This window comes from Lycorma delicatula, chromosome 2, assembly GCF_047948215.1.
Source record: "Lycorma delicatula isolate Av1 chromosome 2, ASM4794821v1, whole genome shotgun sequence".
NCBI classification, from domain to species: Eukaryota; Metazoa; Arthropoda; class Insecta; order Hemiptera; family Fulgoridae; genus Lycorma; species Lycorma delicatula.
The window spans coordinates 9,327,997-9,351,032 of NC_134456.1; the positions used below are offsets into that span (position 1 = coordinate 9,327,997).

General features: G+C 27.1%; 1 protein-coding gene across 2 annotated transcripts in view; it reads right to left on the minus strand.

The window, feature by feature from the left end:
• Nucleotides 1-23,036, minus strand: part of LOC142320110 (uncharacterized) — a 297,277-nt gene that overhangs the window by 21,167 nt on the left and 253,074 nt on the right. For both annotated transcript variants that reach the window (XM_075357790.1, XM_075357789.1), the window contains one exon: nt 11,646-11,806. In XM_075357790.1, coding sequence (XP_075213905.1) covers nt 11,646-11,806 — 161 coding nt within the window. The remainder of the gene's footprint in view (nt 1-11,645; nt 11,807-23,036) is intronic.

Below are 23,036 nucleotides of genomic sequence, written 5' to 3' on the forward strand. Positions count from 1 at the left end.
TTTAAAAAACATTGTTTTATTATATTTATCAATATTTTATTTTGATATTGTTGTAAATTTATAATATGTAATTTTATGGGAATAATTAAAAGATTGGTCAACTGAAGATGCAAGAAAATTGTGAAAGTACTCTTGTGTGTGTATGTGTGTTTGTGTGTGTGTAATGATATAAGATGTCATCCTACCTAATTTAATTTTATTCTGTACTTGGTGGATTAAGTTATTCATATATATACCTATATTTTTTTTTGGACAAATTATTTTTACAAAGTTTGATAAAACAGACTGAAAGGTTGGCTTGAACCTTGATAAAATTAACAACCAGATTAAATAAAACAATATAAAAAATAAGCCAATTAATTGTATTATACTTATAAATACTTGTGACAATAATATATTGAAAGAACTTATATTGAAAGAAAAGAAAACTGTAAAAAGCAGAGAAATCACAGCAATGAAGAAAAATCAGTGAAAGGGAGAGGCATCAACAGTTAGGTAGGATTTTTTATTGTAAAAGTGATGATACACAACAACCAACTGTAAAAAATATAATGTGGTGTGAGGTAAGAAATGAAAAAAGAAAATCATTTTTAAAAATCTGCGATTCTAAAAGTTGTAATTGATAAATTTTGGTTATAAAATACAGTAATATAATATTTATCTAGTTAGACTAGTACTGTTTATTTACACTTGTTAGTCAATAGTCAAGAAATAACAGCTAATGATAACAAAAATTAACCATAATTGTTTAAGAGAATGGATGAAGAATTTAGTAAAATTACGAAATCTTTTTTTAAATTTTAACAAGACTGAGTATGATCTGTATAAAAAAGAAAATTCTAGTGAGTTCAGATCTGGAAAATGAGATATCTAAAAAAAAATGTGTTAACACTTGGACATGCTTTTGATGTATGATATACTATAACATAGGTAAGGTACAAATATAATTAGAGGTTTAAATTCTTTAGAAATTGGCAACGGCAATAAAGACCATTTGTAAAGTCCAGCAGTATTAACTGTCTCTCATAACAATTTTAACAATTAGAGTTCATAAAAACTCAAAATCCTACAATACAAAACTCAAGACCTTAAGAAAAACTGGACTTACTACCCTGGTTAAGATGTTAAACTGAATTCCTTACATTCTGATAATTCTGGAATAGCTGGAAACTATTAGACAGCAGTATTTGCAAATTGAAGGGCATGAGTACAGAATAAAATGCCAACAGTTAAAGCTATGTTCAATGAACTGATTTCTTAGATCGATTAAGTTAACAACTCTGTTCAGTTTATTACAACAAGTAATTTTGTTAATATACTAATGTACAGAGCAACTGATTAAAAAAGGTGGAAAAATGATAATTTTTAGAGCATACTGGTAATAACAACAGAGGACCCAATTGCTGACAAGTTAAGACTACTTTGTCTAGTATTGAAACATTATATAATAAATGACTCCAACCATCAGGAATAGGAAGGGAAGAATATCACAACAAACCTGAAACAGAAATCTAATTGATCATAGAAGCATGGGTTTTGATTAGGTAGTTTGGTAGAACAAGCAACAATGGTGGTTTTGATATGGAATTCTGTAAGTAACTGTGTTAATGAGGAAAATTGTTGATAAAAAGATATAAATCCCAAAGATATATAGAATTTTGGTATATAAAGTGGTAACATTTTAATATTATAAGCACTAATAAAAAAAAGAGTAAAATTTTCTTTTTACGTCATAAAAAAAAGCAAATAATATTTTAAGTCTTTAGCAGATAAACAAAAGTAAACTTTTCTTAAATGTATAAAACAGCTTAAAATAGAGAGGATATGATTTCTAATATTGCAAAACCATAATCAGTCTGACAAATTAATTGAACTGGCTACATTGATGATGCCAAAATAAAGTAATGTCTAAAATATATTGATGCTTTAAAGAAGTGGTTGAATTTTTTTACCTAAAAGTGAAGAGTAAGAATAAAAAATAAAAAAAAGTTATGCTTTTTCTAGCCCACTTTAAAAATTTTGTTTTATGAAAGGAGTTGAATAAAAACAGAGTCCAATTTTTTCCAATCTAAATTGAGAAATCAATGTTATATAAATTCTGTTCCTATTAACATCCTCAAAACTAAAATTTAACAGATTCTTTCACAGGGTATCAGTCCACAGATATTTTTTACTACCTACAGAAATATTTTTAACTTACCACCCTTAATGAAATTTGAATCTTTCTAAATTCTATTGATGTATAATGTTCACTTAGTTTTAAAAATTGTCAGATTTTTCAAGTGAAAAGATTTCAAAGTGTTAAAAAAAATTTAATTAGATAAATTACTGCCTAAAAGATAATAACTGAACTTAAAGAAAGATAAAAAAAAAATATTTTGATCATGATAGATGTGTATAATAGCTGTGTATCTGTAGAGAGGTCAGACTAAGATGTGGTTTTTGAAAGGGATTAGTAGCTCGTTTGATAGTTGAAGAGAGAAAATAAAAGCTTTGAATGTGATAGTGTAGCTAAAAGTATTTTTCAGGAAAATATTTTCTTTATTTCTCTTCCTTCTAGGAAGTATAAAATTATATTCTTTTGAGTAAAACATTTCTTCCCAATTTCTAGGTCAGGAGTATGCAAGAGGAGGTAACAAAAATTAGACATCTATAAGCTGTGTGTAGAATGTCAAAACTTTATAAATCCTTAAAAATCTTCAATCTTTCTATCTATATAATCTATCTTTAACAATTTTTAATAAAAATGAAAAGATTAATAAAGAGCAGAAAGTTATGATAACTATGTCAAAACGAGTCAAGTGACTGATAATCATGATTCAATCATAAATAACTGCAAAACTGACCAATTCTGTATTAAGCAAAATAAGAATTTGAATGAAAATATAACATCTACTCTATTATCATCAAGTTCCAATTAAATTGTAGCAAATACAGAAGAAAAAATAGTATAGATAGATCTTAAAGGCGCAAAATCTGATTAATGAAAGAACACGCTTACAAAGTAAATTCAATTATACCTTTAGAGAATTTTAAATAAAAAATTCAATTCTCAAGTAGTGAAATAACTGAAAATTTTCACAATATGGGGTATGCAATATTGATTTTTGATTTCATGAGAAATGACTGAACAGTTTGTACAAGTGGAATTCTCAGATAAACAACTAAATTTAATAAATTTCTTTTTTTTACTGAAGTAAAGATTTTGAATCTTTCTTAAGCATTTCCTTCAGAGCAGGATTACCTACTCCCTGTTATGAAATTTATTACAAATTGGGCATCATACACTAAAACCTTTCTGGGCCACATGTTATAATATTGATGGTAAGCTTATTCAATGAAATATACTGTGTGTTTATTCATATCCTAATAAAATACACACCTTATAAAGTTAGCTAGAGATATTAAAAATATCATTTGATAGATGTAAATTTACTTCATAATGGGTGTTTAATAAAGTTTATAAAAATCATATTATAGTAAAGTAAGATGAAAGTCATTTTTTTTTTTGAAGTGATTAAATAATTTAATTTTTCTGACAGGAACTTCGAAAATTTTAAAAGAAAACATTATAACAGTAGTAATCAAAGAGAAATAATAATAATACAAATTCAGGGGTTTGTCTTACTAAGGACAAGAAACTGGCCTAAAATGAGCAAAGTTAAGGAAAGCATAAAAAATTCCTATCAAACTATGATACACTGGTCTTGTGACCCATTTCTTAAAAAAAATGAAATACCTAAGTAAACCAGTAATTTTTGTATTAGTGTTAATTAAGAAAAACTAACTATATCGGCAACATTTTTTTTTTCATTCTATTAGTTCCATATATCTTGCATTGTGAGAACGATCTGAAATTGATCACAAGTTTCTCCTGAAAAATGCATAACCATTCTCAAGTATAATTTGCATCCAATGCAAAAATTAATAAGAAAATGAGGAGTAAATCGGTTTCCATTCTCTACTACAATGAGATGAAAGTATTATTACATAATAATATGACAAGCCCAGCAAAATGCAGATGACATTCAACACTACAAGTGACATGTTAATTTTGCTTGCTTTAAGAATAAGTATTGCCTGCATAAAGAAAATCATTAATCTCAGAGAAAGCACCTGTATAGTTCATCTTAGACCTAATGTGCTTTACATCATACGAAAAGTACAGTTAGTGTATATTAATAAATTTATGTATCCTACTCTATAACTTAATAATCTCACTAAATCAATGTTTCTACATTACAGACTAATATAAACACTTATTTTTATATTTAGGCGATTCCCCCATATAAACATTTGAAGAATGTTAATGGGAATACGATATGGATATTTCATTATGTAACAAAGTCTGATTGGGATTTGAATATAGGATTTTTTGGGTGAAAGAGTGAGATGTTACCAATTTAACATGGAAGTTGGCAATAATAATACAATTTGTTAATTAAAATACTGCTAATGGAAATGGAACTCCAAATTGAATAAATTAAAAAAGGTGAAATAAAAGTTTATTCATTAAGACCAAAATAACTGTGTAGTAAGGAAGTAGGAAAGCTGCTATATGCATCATATAAATATTTTTTTTATAGCAAACAAAACATCCAAGCAGAAAACTTTTGACCACATCAACTTTAAATAATGAAGTTAGGGGGGTGTACATATAGCTAAGGGTGACTACATCTTCCTAAATTTTCCTTTCAAAATAAAAACTGATGTGAAAACATAATTATTTTAAAACCTATCATAATTATGGACTCATTTATTTTAGAAGCTTTAATCAATGAAATGTGTGTACTTTCAGAAACTGTGGGCTAGAATTTTTTATAAATTTTAAAATCAAGTCTATGAAAGGTAAATAGAATTAGTTTATAACATATACTACCATATTAAATATACTAAATATGATAATGCAGCTTAAGTTAGAAAAAAAAAAACAAATGTAAAACTGCAAAATGTAGGTTATTTTATACAAGGAAACTACAAATTTACAAATATACAAAACAAAAAATTACAACGAAACAAGATTGTACTGATCTGTCATTTACATGAATATTATTGTAATAAATAACTTATAATGTAATATATCATTCAGAATATAATACAGTGAATACATACACATGTTAAAAACTACTGATCATCTATCTATTTATTTACAAATAGAAAAAATAAATACATTTATTATTTATTTATCAAATGGCTATAAATGTATATATATATATATAGGCAATACAGATATATTAAAAAAAAAACAAAGCAAACAGTGTCAATGTTTTCCAAATGAATTTGTTTTCCATCAACAAGAATCTGATATTTTCTTAACATATTATATGTCAAAAAGCTCTTTTCTCTTACTGACATGATACTTAAATGTCAGAATTATTGTTAATGGATAACAATTCAACTAATTGGTGATACAAATAAAAAACCATTAAAAAGAGAAAGTGAGGTTAAAAACAGAATTGATTAATCAGTATTACAAGTGGTGTTATTACTATTTTTTCTTATTAACAAAATAATGATGATGATGATAAGATATGCTTAAGTACGTCTTCAAAGTTTTACCATGCAATTATATCCATTGAAAAAAAAATTGTAATTACATTCATTACACTTATAACAAAATGCATTCATTTGTATTTTTACTGTGATATATCTCTCCCATAATGGGCTACAATGTAATTCTTGAAGAATTCTTGTTAGAAATGTTAATTAATCTGATCTTGTTGTGAGTTCAGCCTCTCTTTAGTTTGATAGTATTTTCTTTCTTTTTTTAACAATGATCTTTTTTTGTTCGGATAAGAACTGAGTCGATCATCATTGCCAAGTTTAAGAAGGTAGAACTTGGCAAAGCAATTCATTTCTGTGAAGTGTAATGGGATTGATGACACTGCCAAACGTCTGTCCAGGGATTATTCTGTTTCTTAAGCACGGTTTACAGAAGGGCTCAGTTAGGAGCAGAAGTGCTTATTGATAAATATGCTAACCCATTAAAAATTCATTTAAAATCTAAAAATCTCAAATTAAGTGGGAACTAGACAACATAAAAGGTGCTAGTGATCAACGGGACTATGACAACATCTGAAATATACCTTTTTGGGTAAATGAACCCAGAAGGTATTCTCTTCAATTCCTAGATTTAGATTCAGCGTTTTTATTAATAATATTTATTTATTACTTAAATACTAATAAGGTATTACAACATTTAAAATCTTCTAAGCAGTAGCCAAAAAATTAAATCAGATATCAGAAAAAAGTCATTTGATCTTCAGTTTATAAAAAAACAATTGAATAGTTTTTTGAATAATCAGAGAAGAGGATCTTAAAGGAACATACATACATTTTAATGGCATATAGCTCAGATGCCTAACATAGAAAAAAAAAAATATTAACACAGAAACAATGCAATACACACAGTACCTCTAATTGTTTGGGGAAAAGAAATTATTAACAATTGTAATTCATTAAAAAAACCATAAAAAATGTGAAAACCTTCATCCTGTTTTTTAAATTATCATCATCATCATTTGTAACAATGAATATTTAAGTAAAGTAAATGCAATTCTCACTTTCTCATTAAAACAAAAAAAAAAACAAAAAAAACTGAAATGTGTTTTATTGTTGATGTCGGTATTTACCAGTCTTGGTTGGTTGCCGGAAGGTAGTGGCGGATATACAGGTAGTCCCACATCATCAGTCCCAGCAAGCACTCGATATACAGTCCCGGCCATACGAGCCGCACCATCTGCCGTCCTCTATAGCAACGATTATGGTCTAGAGCAAGAGACAGTTGACACAAAGAACTCATACATTACATAACATGCTTTCAACCTTCTCAACCATACAACCAGAGTATTCTTTTGTAAACCTTTCATTTTTATGGTAATAAACAGCTGAGATAATAGTATAAGAACTTTAAGAAAAAAGATACTGTTCACATTAATATTATAATAAAGGCCTCTTTACAAAACATAATTTGTAATGTGTAATTTCTATTATTTACTATTGACATTTATGACTATTTGATGTGTAATATTATGATTGTTAATTCTTTGCTGATTACATTATGTATTATGTTCTGTTTTAATGTCATGTTTATCATTTTGATTATATTATGTATTAACTGATTAACTTGTTCATTATTGATATGTAATATTATTATTGTTTACTATTGTTTATTATTCTGATTATTACTGTGGTTGTAATTATTATGTATTATTGTGGGTGTTTAATATTTTTATTAATTGTCACTTATTATTATTATTGATCTGTCTGGTTGTAATTATGAACACTTTAAATCAGTAAACTGAGTTTATTATAAACATTCTAAACTGTCAATCACTCAATATCCTGACCGAGCCGCGAACACATAACAATATCATAATCGACAGTCAATTGAATCACTATTTTTACTGTAGAATAATCCAGACTAGAGAATCAAGTTTGGTTGTGGCTTTATTGTAAATACCATCATAAGTTTGATATTTTATTGTTACTTTTTTTGTAACAGATGTGAATTGTTTTTGTTGGCTTCATAAATATTTTTTTTTGTCTATTGTTAGTAATTGATATAAAAATGCCTTGTAGTTGTATAAATTATCCAAAAAATTTTTGCAGAGTTAATTTTTAAATCTCACAGAGGAAATATTACTTCTTCAGTTAAAAATTCACATGAATCCTACTTTTGAGTGTAAAAGAGATGATCAGGGTAGGTCCTGGACCCTTCATAACAGCTCTAATTCCTGTGTAAATTTACAGCAATAGGCCAAGTAGGAAGCTGTGACGTAACCCTTTTGCAACTCGTACATATGGATCACTCGACAAACTATTATTTTTGTATCAAAAAAATCGAAGGTATCACAAGCAAATTTAAGAAATCTGTAGAATCATATTTTAGCCTTTCTTTAACAATAAAAAAATATTACACACAGCGAAGAACTATCTGTTCCATTTCTGCCAGAAATATAGAATTTAGAAGACAATGTCAATGAGAAGAAGATGATTTAGAAAGAAATGAAGAAGAAGATCCCAACTTTCAAACTAAGAGCACTGAACCTCACAAAATTACTTGACCAAAATTTAACAATTTGGTCTTGATCTTAATTTGTCTAAACTGCAGTCAAGAGTTACTGGATTGAAGGTTAAAAGCCTGAAACCTCCTCCAAAGTGGTACTAAAATATGTTTATTCCTTGTTAGGCAGCAAGAATTTCAGTTTTTGTTCTCCTGAAAAGATGAAACTGTGTACTGTAATTTTGTGGATTCTTTATTGAATTTACTAGGAAGACACAGCAATCCTACAGAATGAAAATTGTTCATAGATTACTCTAAAACAAGTTTGAGAGATGTCCTCCTTCACAACGGAAATGAGAAACCACCAATTCTCCTTTTCCTTATGTAGAACAAATGCTGTATGAAAATATGAGATTTTTACAGACAATGATGTAATATAAAAAGTATTCTTGACATATGTGGACACATAAAGGCGTAAGACATTTTATTAGAACTTCAGTTCAGTTACACTAAATACTGTTCATTATGTGAATGGGACAGTAGCGACAGTAAAATAAAATTGGCCAAAGAGAGTAGAATTAATAGCTGGGTGAAAAATGTTATTTGTAAAGCTCTTGTTAATCTGAAGAATGTGTTGTATCTTACAATATTATACATAAAACTTTCTTTGAAAAATTTTGTCAAAGCAATGAATCATAACGGTCAAGGTTTCTTATATCTTAAGAGCAAGTTTACCAGGATCAGTGAAGGAAAAATTAAAGAAGGAATATTTGTTGGGGGCAAAGCTACATATAGGATACAGACTTAGAGAGAAGGTTGAATGATCTAAGAAACCAGCACTTATATCACTTCAAAATACTGTTAAATCATTCCTGAGCAAAAAGAAGGCTGAGAACTACGTAGAATTATACAATACTGATGAGTACTTCTATCAGCACTTGTAGAATTAATGAGGGAACCTCTTGAAAACTAAAAAAAAAAAAAAAATGGAATGCAATGTCTTTAAAAATATACATCTTGCACTTACATTTGGGCTTTTTTCTACCTAAACTTCATTATGTAAGTGAGCAGCAAGATGAATGCTTTTCATCAGATATATCAATGATGGGAACATGCTACTGGAAAAACAGAGCCCAAATTTGCTTTCCTAGAGACTGAAAGGGGATATAAGAGGCTGTATACAAAAGAAAATTACAGAAAAGCAGATATCAGATCAGTAATACTTAAAAAAAAATCAGGGTTTCTTTTTTTTTAAAAATCCTTGTTACTAAAAAACGATACCCTCCATTCAACTTTGACTTGCAGATTTGAAATCAGCATAAATATACAAATACAACAGACCTTACTCAATGCATGAAACCTAATTGCATAAACAGAAAAGCTTTTGTTTTTTTGTAGACCAATGTTATTAATCGATCAAAGAAAATTTTACAATATTCTTCCATTAAGCTAACGTAAATATTTAAATGCCAATTAGTAAATTGAAAAGATGTAGTATTAATTAACAGAAAAAGCTATTAAAAAAACTATGTGATGTGCATCAACAAAGAGGTATAAGGTTAAAATGCTGCATATCCCTAACTTGTTTATATTGAAGATAAAATCAGAAATACACAAGTAAATGAACTGATCATAATAGGCAGTTGGAAAATAAATAGCAGAAAATTTTACAAGTGACAAGGGTTTTTTTTAGGAAATAAAGTAGAGGTTATTTAACAGGCACATAATAATAGTAATATGAAAGAATAAGGCATGAAAATGAATCTTACGATAACAAAAATAATCTTAAGATTGGAAAATTGAAATTAAATAAAAACTAAAGGCAACTGAATGGTTAAAGAAGCATTAACTGAAACAGTTTTTATATGTAATGATATACAGTTAGACTTGAAGTGTCTTGAAAAAAGTTAGATTTAGATGTACTTTTATAAGTGTGTGAATGCATTAAATAAATGAAAAATTTAGTAATGAGAACAAACACTTAATTGAAAAGATCTGGTATCTGGCTGGGATATGTCACAAGAAGAAGATGCAAGAATAAACTATAGAAAAGGTAAAAATTATAGATGTTCTAAATGAAAATAAAGAACTATCAAGAAAGTATAAATTTAGCGGGAAATAAAAGAGAAAGAAAAACTTATTTTCAAGCAATTTAGAGTACCTATTGAAAAGAAAAAAAGTTTCAAACATTTTTTTATTTACCTAATTTTACAAGACTGATTTCAAAAATTAAATAATCTCTTAATAAGTACTTTGTTATGAAAAATATTCACTTTAAAAATAATATATAAAATAATAAATTAAATGAAAAATTATTAATATCACCCTGTTTTTCAATAATTTCAAATTTTTATCAATATTACGATTTATAAGTTAGTTTAACTTTCTTATAACAGAATACAAAAAAAAATCCAATATAAAGTGTAATAAATATTTGTAAAATACAAAAAAAAAATCCAACCAACTTCAATCTAGCCAGGGAGCTGCACGTTCTTAAATCTTACTATGAAAATCAGTAACGCAACTGCTAGTTGGGAGTATATGCATTTTTATAAATAGGTAGTTGATGATTGAGCATAGTATTAACTGTGGCCATTACTTCATATTTAACTAAGATTTTTTCTTTGTTCTAATTAGAAGACTACGGCTTCTACTTCTTACATTTACGTTTATTTTTACTGTAACTTATTAGGGTTATTTACTATTCAGTTGCACTTTCTCTTCCTATGTAGACTATTTTTGAATTCCAGAAAAAATAATTTTTAGCAGATGGTTGAGGAAGGATAATAAGAAATGTGGAAGCTATCAAAATAAAAAAAAAACATATTACTTATTTTTTATATTAAGAAATTACATTTCTAGCTGCCATTTAATAAATATTGGTCAGATGTATTACTTTGTATTGATGTGACACTTAATTCTTATTACAATAATTTATTACAAAAAAAAATCTTACAAAAATAACTGCTTCACTAATTGATAGTAAATACACCAACACTTTTTTACTGTGATCCATATTTTTTTGAAACGGGTAATTTAATTATAATTCTTATTGTTGAAACCAAATAAAAATTAATTAATTATATAGACCAGTTTTGTGTACATTTTAATATCTACCAACAATCTTTATAAGATCCATTCATTCCAAAAGAAATCACTGGTTTTTAATGTGTTACGAAGAACTTCATATTATTGGTTTTGGTTTAACAAAATATAGACTATTTAACAATGATATAACAAGTTATTTTAAAAATCTAATGAAAAACATACTCATAAAATGATTGAAAAGAAAATGACTGTTCACAAGTGGATATGCACACTCAAATAATTGGGTATACATATAGACTCTCTAAATCACCCAAGTTTTCTGGATACTTGAAATTATTTTCTTTTAAACTGAAGAAGAAAATAATTCAAGACATCAAATCTATACAAAACCCTTACCCCAAACCATAAAGATAATACAGTATCCAAAACATACAAAAAAAATAACTTATTTTTAATTTTACATCCATGTACAAATGATGTATTACATAGTATAATTTTTTTTTAAAGAAAACATCATAGAACTCCATATCAACTTCTATTAAAAGCATGGCAACTAAATGAATTCAGAATTAACAAAATGTATATTGCTCACCCTAATTATGTCAAAAAGAAAATTTCCAGACCCTCCTCCGCTGCTTCCACCACCTCCTCCAAGGTTAAAATTTAATAATCGTTTATTACGAGGATTTTCTTCACTGCCTTCACCTTCATTATCATCTGATGCCGAATCAACATCACTATCGGTATCATTATCTACAACAACAAAAAAAAAAAAACACAAATCAACTCAATTTTACTCAACAACAATATTAACAACATTAAATATATAAGTCAGATGAATTAATTCATAATAATATGAAAGAAAGAGATGTACACAACAAAACAGATTGCTTTATAATGGTTCAATAAGAAAATAAATTAATATAACTTTTATAATACATCATTAAATATCAATTAAAAGTTCTTTCAGCATGGTAATGAATAGGAACATAAATACGATTATTAAACTATTGATAAATAGAGTTGCAAGAAAATAATTTATTTTATAATCAAACTGCAAATTATTAATCATTTTAAACAATTAATTACACTGATAGACAAAAAAAAATCTTTAATGCTTCTCTAAGTATGATACCATTTCTTGAATTGCTTTATATGTACATAACAGATCTTTTAATATAATTTTTCTGTCACCCTTAGTTTTAAACAAACTACGCAAAAAAAAAAAACTGAGGTAAAATATAGTTAAAATCTGTAAAATTTGTAATTTTGCATGGCCATACCTGTGTTAGAATGATTTTGCTGATGCTTTTCTTTTATAAATAGCCTCAGGCATGTCCCGAATTAATGTCCAACATAATCGGCTAGCATGCTAGTATTCCATTTCCCTTTATAGTGGCTTTCCATCACGAAATGTCTTGGTAGAAACGTTCACCATGTTCGTCACTTATGTGTCAGAGATTGTCTGGGAAAAAATCCAGATGCGAGTGGAGGAAATATATTTTCAAAGACATATTATATCCCATAACTCTGTATGGAGTAAGAATTTGATTAACAATATTGCGGTAATTGTCAGATTTTTGTTTGCCGAGAAACTTTTTGCAAACATCTTTAAATGAAGCCCAGGCTGCACTTTCTACATTATTTAACACTGAGTTAAATACATCATCTTTTACCAACTCTCTTATTAGAGGACCAACAAATATTTCTTCTTTAATTTTTCCTTCACTTACATTCAGAAATTTCTGCCTGATGTACAAAAATCTGGGACTATCCTCTTCATTGTTTTTACAAAATTTTTCATTAGTTAACATAATGTTTATCCCTAGCCCTAGAATGGGACAGCCGAGGCTGTCCCATTCGCAAAGAAAAAACATGTATTTAGTATGCCTAACTGCATGCCTAACAAAATTGCTGTAACTTTCAAATCACCACATATGTTCCAGCTATGCTTTTATAATTTATTTTTTCAAGAACGTCTTTCATTACTCATCATATTTTTCTTTCAAATTAATACCATAAGCAATTGGTATCGAATGATATTTTTAACTATTGTGTAGTAGAACCACTTTTAAACTATATTTGGATGAATCTATGAAAAGGTGCCAGTCATCAGGTTTATGAACTTGTCCTAAGTTCAACATAAGCTCATCAATATTTATGCAATAAACCAAATTATTTTCATCAATAAAGTACTGAAAAAAGTTTTTGTCGGCTTCGAAAGCCCAAAATTTTTATATTTTTTTGAACTAAATTCCAACCTTGCAGTCTTGATCCTAACAGTTCAGCTTGATTTTTTGATAAATTTAAATCCCTAACCAAGTCATTTAATTCACCTTGTGATATAAGATGTAGCTTATCGGAAGATAATTCAAAATCAAAATCATTGTTGTCTTCTTCAGTACTGCCTGATTCTTCATCGCTGCTTTCAAAACATACATTCACGGGTGGCTCAGGAACTGGAATAATTTCACTGTGAGGTACAGGCCTGATTGCAGATTGCAATGAAGGATATTTTACAGTATGTTTAGATTTTTTAGAAATTCCAGACACACTTGTTAAACAAAAGAAACAATCGATTACATGATCCTTTGGGTTCATGCCAAACCATAGGTGCACCAAATTGCAAAGCCTTCCGTGTTCCTTTCAGCCATCCTCTTAAATATACAGAACAATTAGTGCATACTATATGAGGAGCCTACGTCTTATCCTGTTCACCAATTTTACATTGAAAGTGCAAATGATATGCTATTTTAATTAAAGGTGTAATGTTTTTTCTATTTGATTTTACAGTAAAACTCACCACATATATAACAAAAGGCATTCATATAACTTACAAAAATTTTGAGGGATTATGATACTGCACTGTTAACAAACTTAAGACAGTAATAAGAGTGAACAAAATTAATTCATTCCTAAATCCAGTGTTTGATACAAACAACAGAGCTATATTTTCAGCTACATGTTTTGACCTGCACTGACATGATTAATGTTGTCCATGAGAGCTCACTCTTCAGTAATAGATATGATGACTTAATATGTGACTATGATATGATTCAATTCTTTGTCTAATATTGTTTGTTTATTTATAGCTTACAAATTACGTTAACATAGTTACACAATAAAAAAATGAGCTAACAGAATACAATATAGAAGCTGTAAAGCTAACTATACATTGAAAAATGAAAAAAATCCTTTGAAAATTAAAATTTTTCAAAAATGATAACCGATTGAAAGATTCTTAATTCATATTTGTTTTCAGAATAAAAGTACAAATTAAAATCATGTATTGCATGTTAGGAAACAAAAATTATGTTTATCAGTGTTATTTTTATGATTGACTTAACCGAAATAACTAATTTAATAATATTTACTTGCAACAATAAACAAATATTTGATGACATAAAACTAATATTTTATTACTATCATTGTTACTGATGAATAATATATAATCCCAAAATGCCTATCCCATGGTGTAATGATAGTGCCTCTACCTTTCATCTAGAGGTTCTGGGTTCGAGTACCAGTCAGGCATTTTTTTTACACTACAAAATTCATAATCATCTATCAGTAACTGTTAATAGGCATCAGCCTGTTGTCATATAAATAATAATTATAATTTGGTTTAGCATATCTTCAGCTGGAAAGTGAGAGGTACACTTTTCCAAACAAACTGAAAGTAATTTAAATTATTGTAAAATAGCTAACTAGTATCGGAAATAACTAACTTTTGATGCTATCGAAGAAGAATAAATAAAGTTGTAGTTGAAGGAGGGCTTTTATGAAGTTTCTGAATTGATGCTCACAACAGATATAATTATTGGAATCATATAAACTTTTAATTTTTTTGTTCCATGTTGGCTGAAGTTGGGAATGACGATGTCTATTGAGTACATAGTATTAACTGTTTTATCTGAAAGGCTGATCAGACAATTATAAGAGACTGCTTTTGTCTGCTTTGATGCTGCAATTCCAATACAGCTGTGTACAGAACTTTATTTTAAAAGCAATTCATTATTGTTTAGCGTAATTAAAAATTTTGGAAACAGTATACTTTAATTTCTACAGCATCTGTATACAGCTTGAAATTTAACTCTTCACAAAGTGACAAAAACGATAATTATTTTTATTCTTACATTATTAAACATTTTTTAAATTATTTCATAATTTATTTCATAAACCAGTTATTAGAAAAATTAGGACAAATTCACACCTGTGATAATGTATTAATGATCTAAGGTACCAAAAATACTCTTAAAAATATTTCAAATAACATACTGGATTTAAACGAAAATGAACTGTAGAAAAAAAATTTACTCCTGTCCCACTTAATCATAAGTTGAACCTAAACATGTCTCTTATAAAAAATACCATATATAAAACTTGTTTTTAAATCAAGAAGTTAAAACACTGTAAAAATAGTGATAAAAAATTTAATTTTTCTTTAAATTTCAACATTTAATGCTAAATTGAAACAAACCACCCACAACTTGGGTGGGTATGGTATGAACACAGGTAGAGACTTCAAAACCTCAAAATTTAAAGATACAAAAAGTATTCTTCCATTTTTAGAAAGTTTTTTAAAGGAGATTTTAATCGGTTAAGTAGAATATTTTTATTTGCAATATGTGTGAGTCTACAATAAAAACTATGAACATATGAAAAAGATTATTCATAAGAAATGACAAAGGTGAATAACCTGCATCCTGACAAGAATAAAAACACAATGAAGTGAAACAACATTAAGTAACTATTGCAGAGTGTAAAGTTTGACTTTCTGGAAAACAGAAATAGGTATTATTATTTTTTAATATTAAATTTGGCAAAAAACCATTTTGAATAATAGAATATGTTTTAGGGCTAAAGATGACTTTTTTCAAAGTTATCAGATAAGCTTTAATTTACAAATGGAAGGTGATATGAAAGCTTTGATCATGTGAAGACATTATGCTCGACATCAATTTAAATCCAAAAACTTCCAGATGAAAGGTAGAAATGCTACCATTCAGCCACAGAAGCTGACATATATTATCATATTGCAACAGTACAATATTAAGTGGTGTTCACAATAATTAAAAATATCTTCATATTCACATACGATGACTAAATCATCTTTTGTTTAAGAAGACTATTTTAAGTTATCAGGAAAATTACAGGACTAAAAGATGAACTTTCTATAAAAAAAATCCTGTAATCTATCACTGGACTGTAAGTAAGATATATCAAATATTACTGGGCCGTAAGTATGAGTATTTTAAAAACACATGAGTTTATTCACGGTCAAGGACCTCTCTTTTTTAAATCTGTTAGAAGAGTAAGGAAAATATGATGAAGAATTACTTTTAATAATAGAAGTAAATTATCCTAACTACTGAGATTTATATTGCAAAAATTCTGATAATACTTCGTTTAAAGGAAAAAGTATTACCAAAAAAGTGTTAATGTTATAAATTACTGGAAAAAATTAATAAACATTTTTGTTCAATAAAACTTCAAAGCTTACTATTATTATTTATGTATAATAAGGGTTTTAATTTTGAAATCTTAATGAGTTTATTCTTCAGGCTTGCTGTAGATTAATAATAAAATATTTATATAAAGTTGTACATGGAAAGAATATTATTATTTCTTAAAGTGATGAACACAAATAATTATTTAGTATATCTGAAGACAATTATTTAAAACTTGAAAATTCTGTGTTAGTTATTAAAAAAATTATTCACTAGATGGATAAAACTTTAAATATGAATAAAACCATCGTATGGTGCATGTTAAGCAGATACAACGATAGTATTTCTGTTTCCCATAAAGTAAAATTTCTAGATGTTTTATTACATGACTAGTTATCATGCAAGGGATGATCAAACTGATGTAGATTGTAACAAAATCAAACTGTACAGTTTGTACGGCTTATATATGTTCCCATTTGAAGTATAATTTTCATCTCTTGGGGCTTCCTCAAAATGTCAGATGAGTTTTCAAGGTACAAAAATGAACTTCAGATCATTATCTGGTAATCATAATGAATCGTGCAGACTAATATTTAGAAAATTAAATACCTTAATTTATTCATATGTTTATATTTATGAATGTGCAGTTTTTACTAAAACGGTAGTTAATTATTGTTAAAAAAATAACAATATCTGCCCCTACCAAACCATACAGCAAAGCTGTATTTTTATGTATACTTCAACACAATACTTCAGCTTACAAGAAAGGTCTTTATTGTTCAAACCAGTTCATCAAACTATTTGAAAAATCTTCCCACCAATATATTTAAACTAAAATAAAAAGATTTTCTTTTACAGAACAATACTCTGTCAAGGAATTTTTAACTAATATAATTAACAAATTTAAGAAAGACTGATTTTTTGCATTCTTTTCAACATATACATAAATACAGAGTGTTTCTAAAACAGTGGGCTGGCTATACTTTTTCGGATTCTACTTGTAAAACTAAACAAAAAATATCCTTAGGAAAAATGGCAATTTTTCCTTTGTTCTCCCCCTGTCCGCAATTTTGTAATTCAAAATAAAAGGCTTAATATTTTAGCAAAAACATCAATTTTGATAAAAGTAATATTTACGGAGACATAACGGATTGAAAAATAAATATAGCCACCATTTTGTAATTAACAAAGGTATTAATTCCTGATTTTTGCTAATTTTAAAACTTTGTTACCAAGACGCTTACCAAATATTATTGTGATTCCTCTATTCAAACTTGAGATATAAATTTGTATATAAAAATAACAAAATGGCAGACAAGGGGAGACCAAAGGAGAAATTGCCAATTTTCCTAAGGATATTTTTTGTTTAGTTTTACAAGTAGAATCTGAAAAAGTATAGCCAGCCCACCATTTTAGAAACATCCCGTATATGTTCCAAATAATTTTCAATAACATCTGAATTGAGAATTTTTTTTTTTTAATTTAGTATATTTACCTTAATATTATTTCTTGTATTTAAGTCTAAGTAATAATTTTGAAGTTTATTCAAATCTATTTTAATCTTATAATTTATGTTTTTATTTATATAATTTACCTTATTTCGATGTGATCTATATACAATTTACATTATGAATTATATTTATCAGAATAAGATTTATTTATTCATTAAAATAACACAGTAATTTAATTATGTCAATAAATTTGAGAAAGGAGACACACCAAGCTATAAGTTAAATAAAAAAAAGAGATAACCTGAAACCTAGTCCCTATTACTGGCAATAAACTACAAATATTTTGAACCTGCAACAATGCAATATTAAGAGAAATTAGTAAATAATTATAAAATCAAAACCAACAAGAAAAGTTTGTGGATGTTTCGTTATATCAATGCCAAGAAAGAACTTTCTTGGCATTGATATAACAACTTTTCTAATGATAAAGATGAATGTATTATTACCTTATGAATTTCTTTTTTTCAATTTTCTTATCAAAGAAAATAAACGTTTAAAAAATGAAGAAAAGAAATTTTATAATGGTCTGTTAAATCAGTAAAAAATAATAAAAATTAGTAAAAATTCCAACTCTACGTTACTCAGTTTAAGTACATTGAAAACCACCAATCAATAGCTTATAATTATTCATCAGGAGTTTTGCATGATTTAAGCACATCTTTAGCTAAATGTCAACAAAAAAAAAATTACATGTAAAATATAAAATTAATAATAAATGTAGTGCGCAGATCTTTAAAATGGAATTTCTGTTTGACAGAATTTTTTTTTTGATACCCACCTGAAGATTCACTGAAATAGTTCTACTAAAGCAATCAGGGAGAAAAATGATAAGAATTTTAATAAGATTGGTGATAATTTTAATTATGCTATAATTTAATTTATCAGTTGAGTCTAAGTTTAATAAAATTAAATATGCACTATTAAAAGATTTCAAATGGTAATTATTAATGAATTTTTTTTAATTAAAAACTTATTAAAAACAAAACAAATTAACATTATTCTATACCAGATACTAAATGTTTTACAAGTGCTGGAGAATAAGAAATACAACTTGGGTTGTAAGCAAAACAGTATTTCATAGATCAACCATTGCTTTAAATAGTATGTGAACAGAAGTGGGCTTATCAGAAGTATTTAAAATATGGTAGGTGTTGCAGTGCAATCTACAAGTGAAAATCATATAAATACCTTTAGAAAAACAGATCAAGTCATGATTATGGCAGGAAAATATCCTGTCTCTAATACCGTTCGTATAAGCAATGAATAGAATACATAAAAAAAGTAAAAGCGAAATTATTTAGTGAACAATGGTTTTAAAGGATGGTATTTGCATATAACATTGTTATTTGAAAAGAGAAGGAGGAACACAAGATTTAAAAAGAAACTAGAAGACGGATGGATAAATTTCAAAGGCAGAAATGAAAATTATTAGTAAAACATCAATTCAGTTATGTCATGGTGAGAGAAGAATTAGGAATGTAATTGATGGTATTCAACTTGAGTCCTTAAGTAAAATTTGTATATTTTGAGACAGCAGTTGCAGAAGATCAACAGTTATAAAAATAACTGGTATAAGAGTTCAACAAACATCTAGTTTTTAACAGAACATCAAAAATACTTTTATAGGAATGTTTTTTTAACCAGTTAAAGGGACAGGAAGTGCTAGAGTAAAGGGAAAAGAAACACTTTATAAAACTTGATTTTTTTTTTAACTAGGAAACTGGATACAGAAGAGCAAAGAAAGAAAAACACAAGAGGAAGAAATTAAATTTCTGAGATGAATGTTCTAAACTTAAAGTGATTTGTCTTTCTCAAAGAATTCTGCAACCCCATTTTTAGAAGCATGGTGTGCTACATCATACAATGAAGTTCTGTTAATGCTTTGGGCAACAATTCAATAAAAATTCTACTTCTACTTACTAGAGGACAATATCAGACCACAATCAGTGCGATTAACCCAAGAATACTGGGAATTGTAATTGAGAAGTGATAAGTTACGGTGGTTAACTTCTTCAAAAACTACCTTACGACTCTTAGCTCAAAGTGACTTCACCTGTTTGATCCATTAAAAATTCATACTGACAATAAATTTTTTACCGAGGTTGTACACAAAGTGGTAAAACATCTTAAAGACTTCTACAAAGCAGGTTTTGGGGAACTGTGAAAGCTAAGGTAAGCACATCAATGCTAGTAGAGATTATGCTGAAAAATAAGTATGGTTTTCAAATTTGTTAAAAGTAGTCTAATATAATTTATTTACAGACTTTCGCTTGTATCCTTGTAAGGAATTAAATCAATATGATTGACCTAAAATAACATATGGCACGTAAAATAAATTATTTATGTCTTACTGTTTTTAAATAGTAAAATTTGATTTTAATCAATGATTAGACAGTTTATTTAAAATGAGAAGGAAATAAACAATAAAAGTGAATAAATTAAGACAGATTTATTACCTCTAATAATTATTACATGCCATTATTCACCATCTGCAACATCTTAATGTCGATTCATTTTTTTTTATAATTAGATATTAATGGATATAAAATTACTTTAACTTAAATAGAGAAATGAAGATGATTATAATTTGAATGGGAGAGAAAAGAAGAGGAACAAACAATGCATAAATTTTTTTTTCATTTCATCTTACTGTTTAATATGATTAACGTAACAGATTGATGGAGTGAAAGTTAAACAATTTAATAATTTATCACAGGAAAAATAGATAGGTATTGTTAAGTAAAACGTATGCCATAACAAAATTGCAATGAACTCTGGTTTAATAGCTTCTTTTTATTTAAAATAATAATTATAGGTTATATTATTGTTATTTATGATGCATGCATCAATATTTTCTCTATCACCTACATGTTATAAAATGCATCTTGTTTTAGTACTCATTTTACATTCACTTTTTTAATAGTACATTTTTTTCCAAAATGCTAGTAACAGATTATACAATTTAAAACTAGTTAAAAAATTTCCTTATTACAGAACAGCATTTCATAACTTGATTATAAGTCAAAGGTTGATTATTCATTTGATAATCATATGCACATAGCATTGTAGTTATTTTTTATTACTGTAACTAAAAAATGATGTACCAGTTTTCATGGGAAGTAATCAAACTCATCTTATATTTGAAACTAACACTGAAAATAATTAACGAAGAGCATTGATAATCATTTTGAATAAATAAATCTTTATTCTAATTGATTTGTAATAATACATTATATAGAACACATCAAGAAATAGTTATGTTACCCTATGGATAAAAAAAGGAACTATCCCTCCCTTTTCCCTTTGGATAAAAAGAAACCAGTAAAAACTTGAAATAGAAGCATCACAAAATACATAACTGAGTATAATATAAAAATAAACATAATAAAAGTATATATTAATTATTTTAAATATAAATACATGAAATAACATTAAGATAAAATAATAAATATAAAAATTAGCTAAAAAATAATTCATAGTTTAGAAAGCATTAATAAAATTAATTTGAGCATATATTTATAAACATGCTGAATGGGATGCAAAAAAATTCAGGTTTTATTTAAAAGTTTTATAATTAGTATCATTTAAAAATCCATCAAAGCAATAACATTGTTAAGGTAAAAGAAAATCTTTATTTTATTTTAAATAAATTAAGGAAATAATTTTATAAAATGGTTTGGAAATATACATGGTTATTAAATAATCTTTTTTGATCGATATTCAAACTTTTTCTCAAGTATTCTTATATACCGTAATAATATTCTTATATATAATAATAGTCCAAACAGTAAAAATATGAATTCAATAGGTAACAAAAGCTATACATTTTTTGTTTTAGTTACAATAGATGCATGCTCAATCAAAATTTTGTAGATATGAGAATATCTAATGGGACAGGATAAACCATATAAAAGAAAACAGAATTTCAACTTCAGTAAATAAAACTCTTAACTATATATCATTTAAATTAAATAAAATTATATCTTGAAAATTGGATTAAAATAAATGAAGGTCCTTTCGTTTTTAATTCATAAACCAATTATTTTTGGCATATATTTATTATTTTGTATGGTTTTATGGTAATTATTATTGGTTTTGGTTGTTACTGATTTGATGAATTCAAGCATGGTCATGCAGACACAAATACAGGCCACATACTGGATGACAAACCGAGGTAATATCAGAAACTGTAGAAGAACTTCATGAGATCATTTTGGAAGGTTACCAAATAAAAGTACTGCAGATTTTTAACAGCATGAATTTCTCAATTGAAAATGTGCGTAAAATCTTAAATAAAAATTTATATATGAAAAATTTATCAATAAGATGGATACTAAATTTGTTCACAATCAATCAAAAATACAATTATGTAGTCACTTCTAAACATTATTTAAATGTAATTCATATGAATTTCTGCACCGATTCATTACTGTTGATCAAACATGGATTTATGATTATACACTAGAAATAAAAAAGAATGGTTACAACAATGAGTAAAGTTGATGGAAGGAAAAAAAGGCAAAATTGCTTGATTGGCTTTTTCAGCCAATCAAACAATTTTAACAAGTTTTAACAATTTTTTCAAACAAGTTATTGGCAACTGATTTTTGAAAAACACAATGCATAAAATTATTTGACTATCTCGAAAAATTATCACAGGAGAATATTACATAGCAGATAAACTGATGATAAAATGAAACAAAATGACCACAATTGGCAAAAAAATAGTTATTTTTCATATATTGATGCACAAGCTCAAAGAGCAGCAATTGTACAAACAAAATTACACGAATGTTACAATTTGCTTCATTTTCTCAAGATTGAGTGTCATAAGAGACCTTTTCTGTTTCTTAACATGTAAAAAATTAAATAATCAATGAAATAACACATATTTTGGAGGATTTGATAATCATATTTTTCTAATGGTATCAAAAAGTTTGAATATCAATGAAAAGTAGAGAGCTAAAAGTGAAAGCTATGTCAAAATATTTTTTTTATGTTTTCATAACTATGATGGAAAAT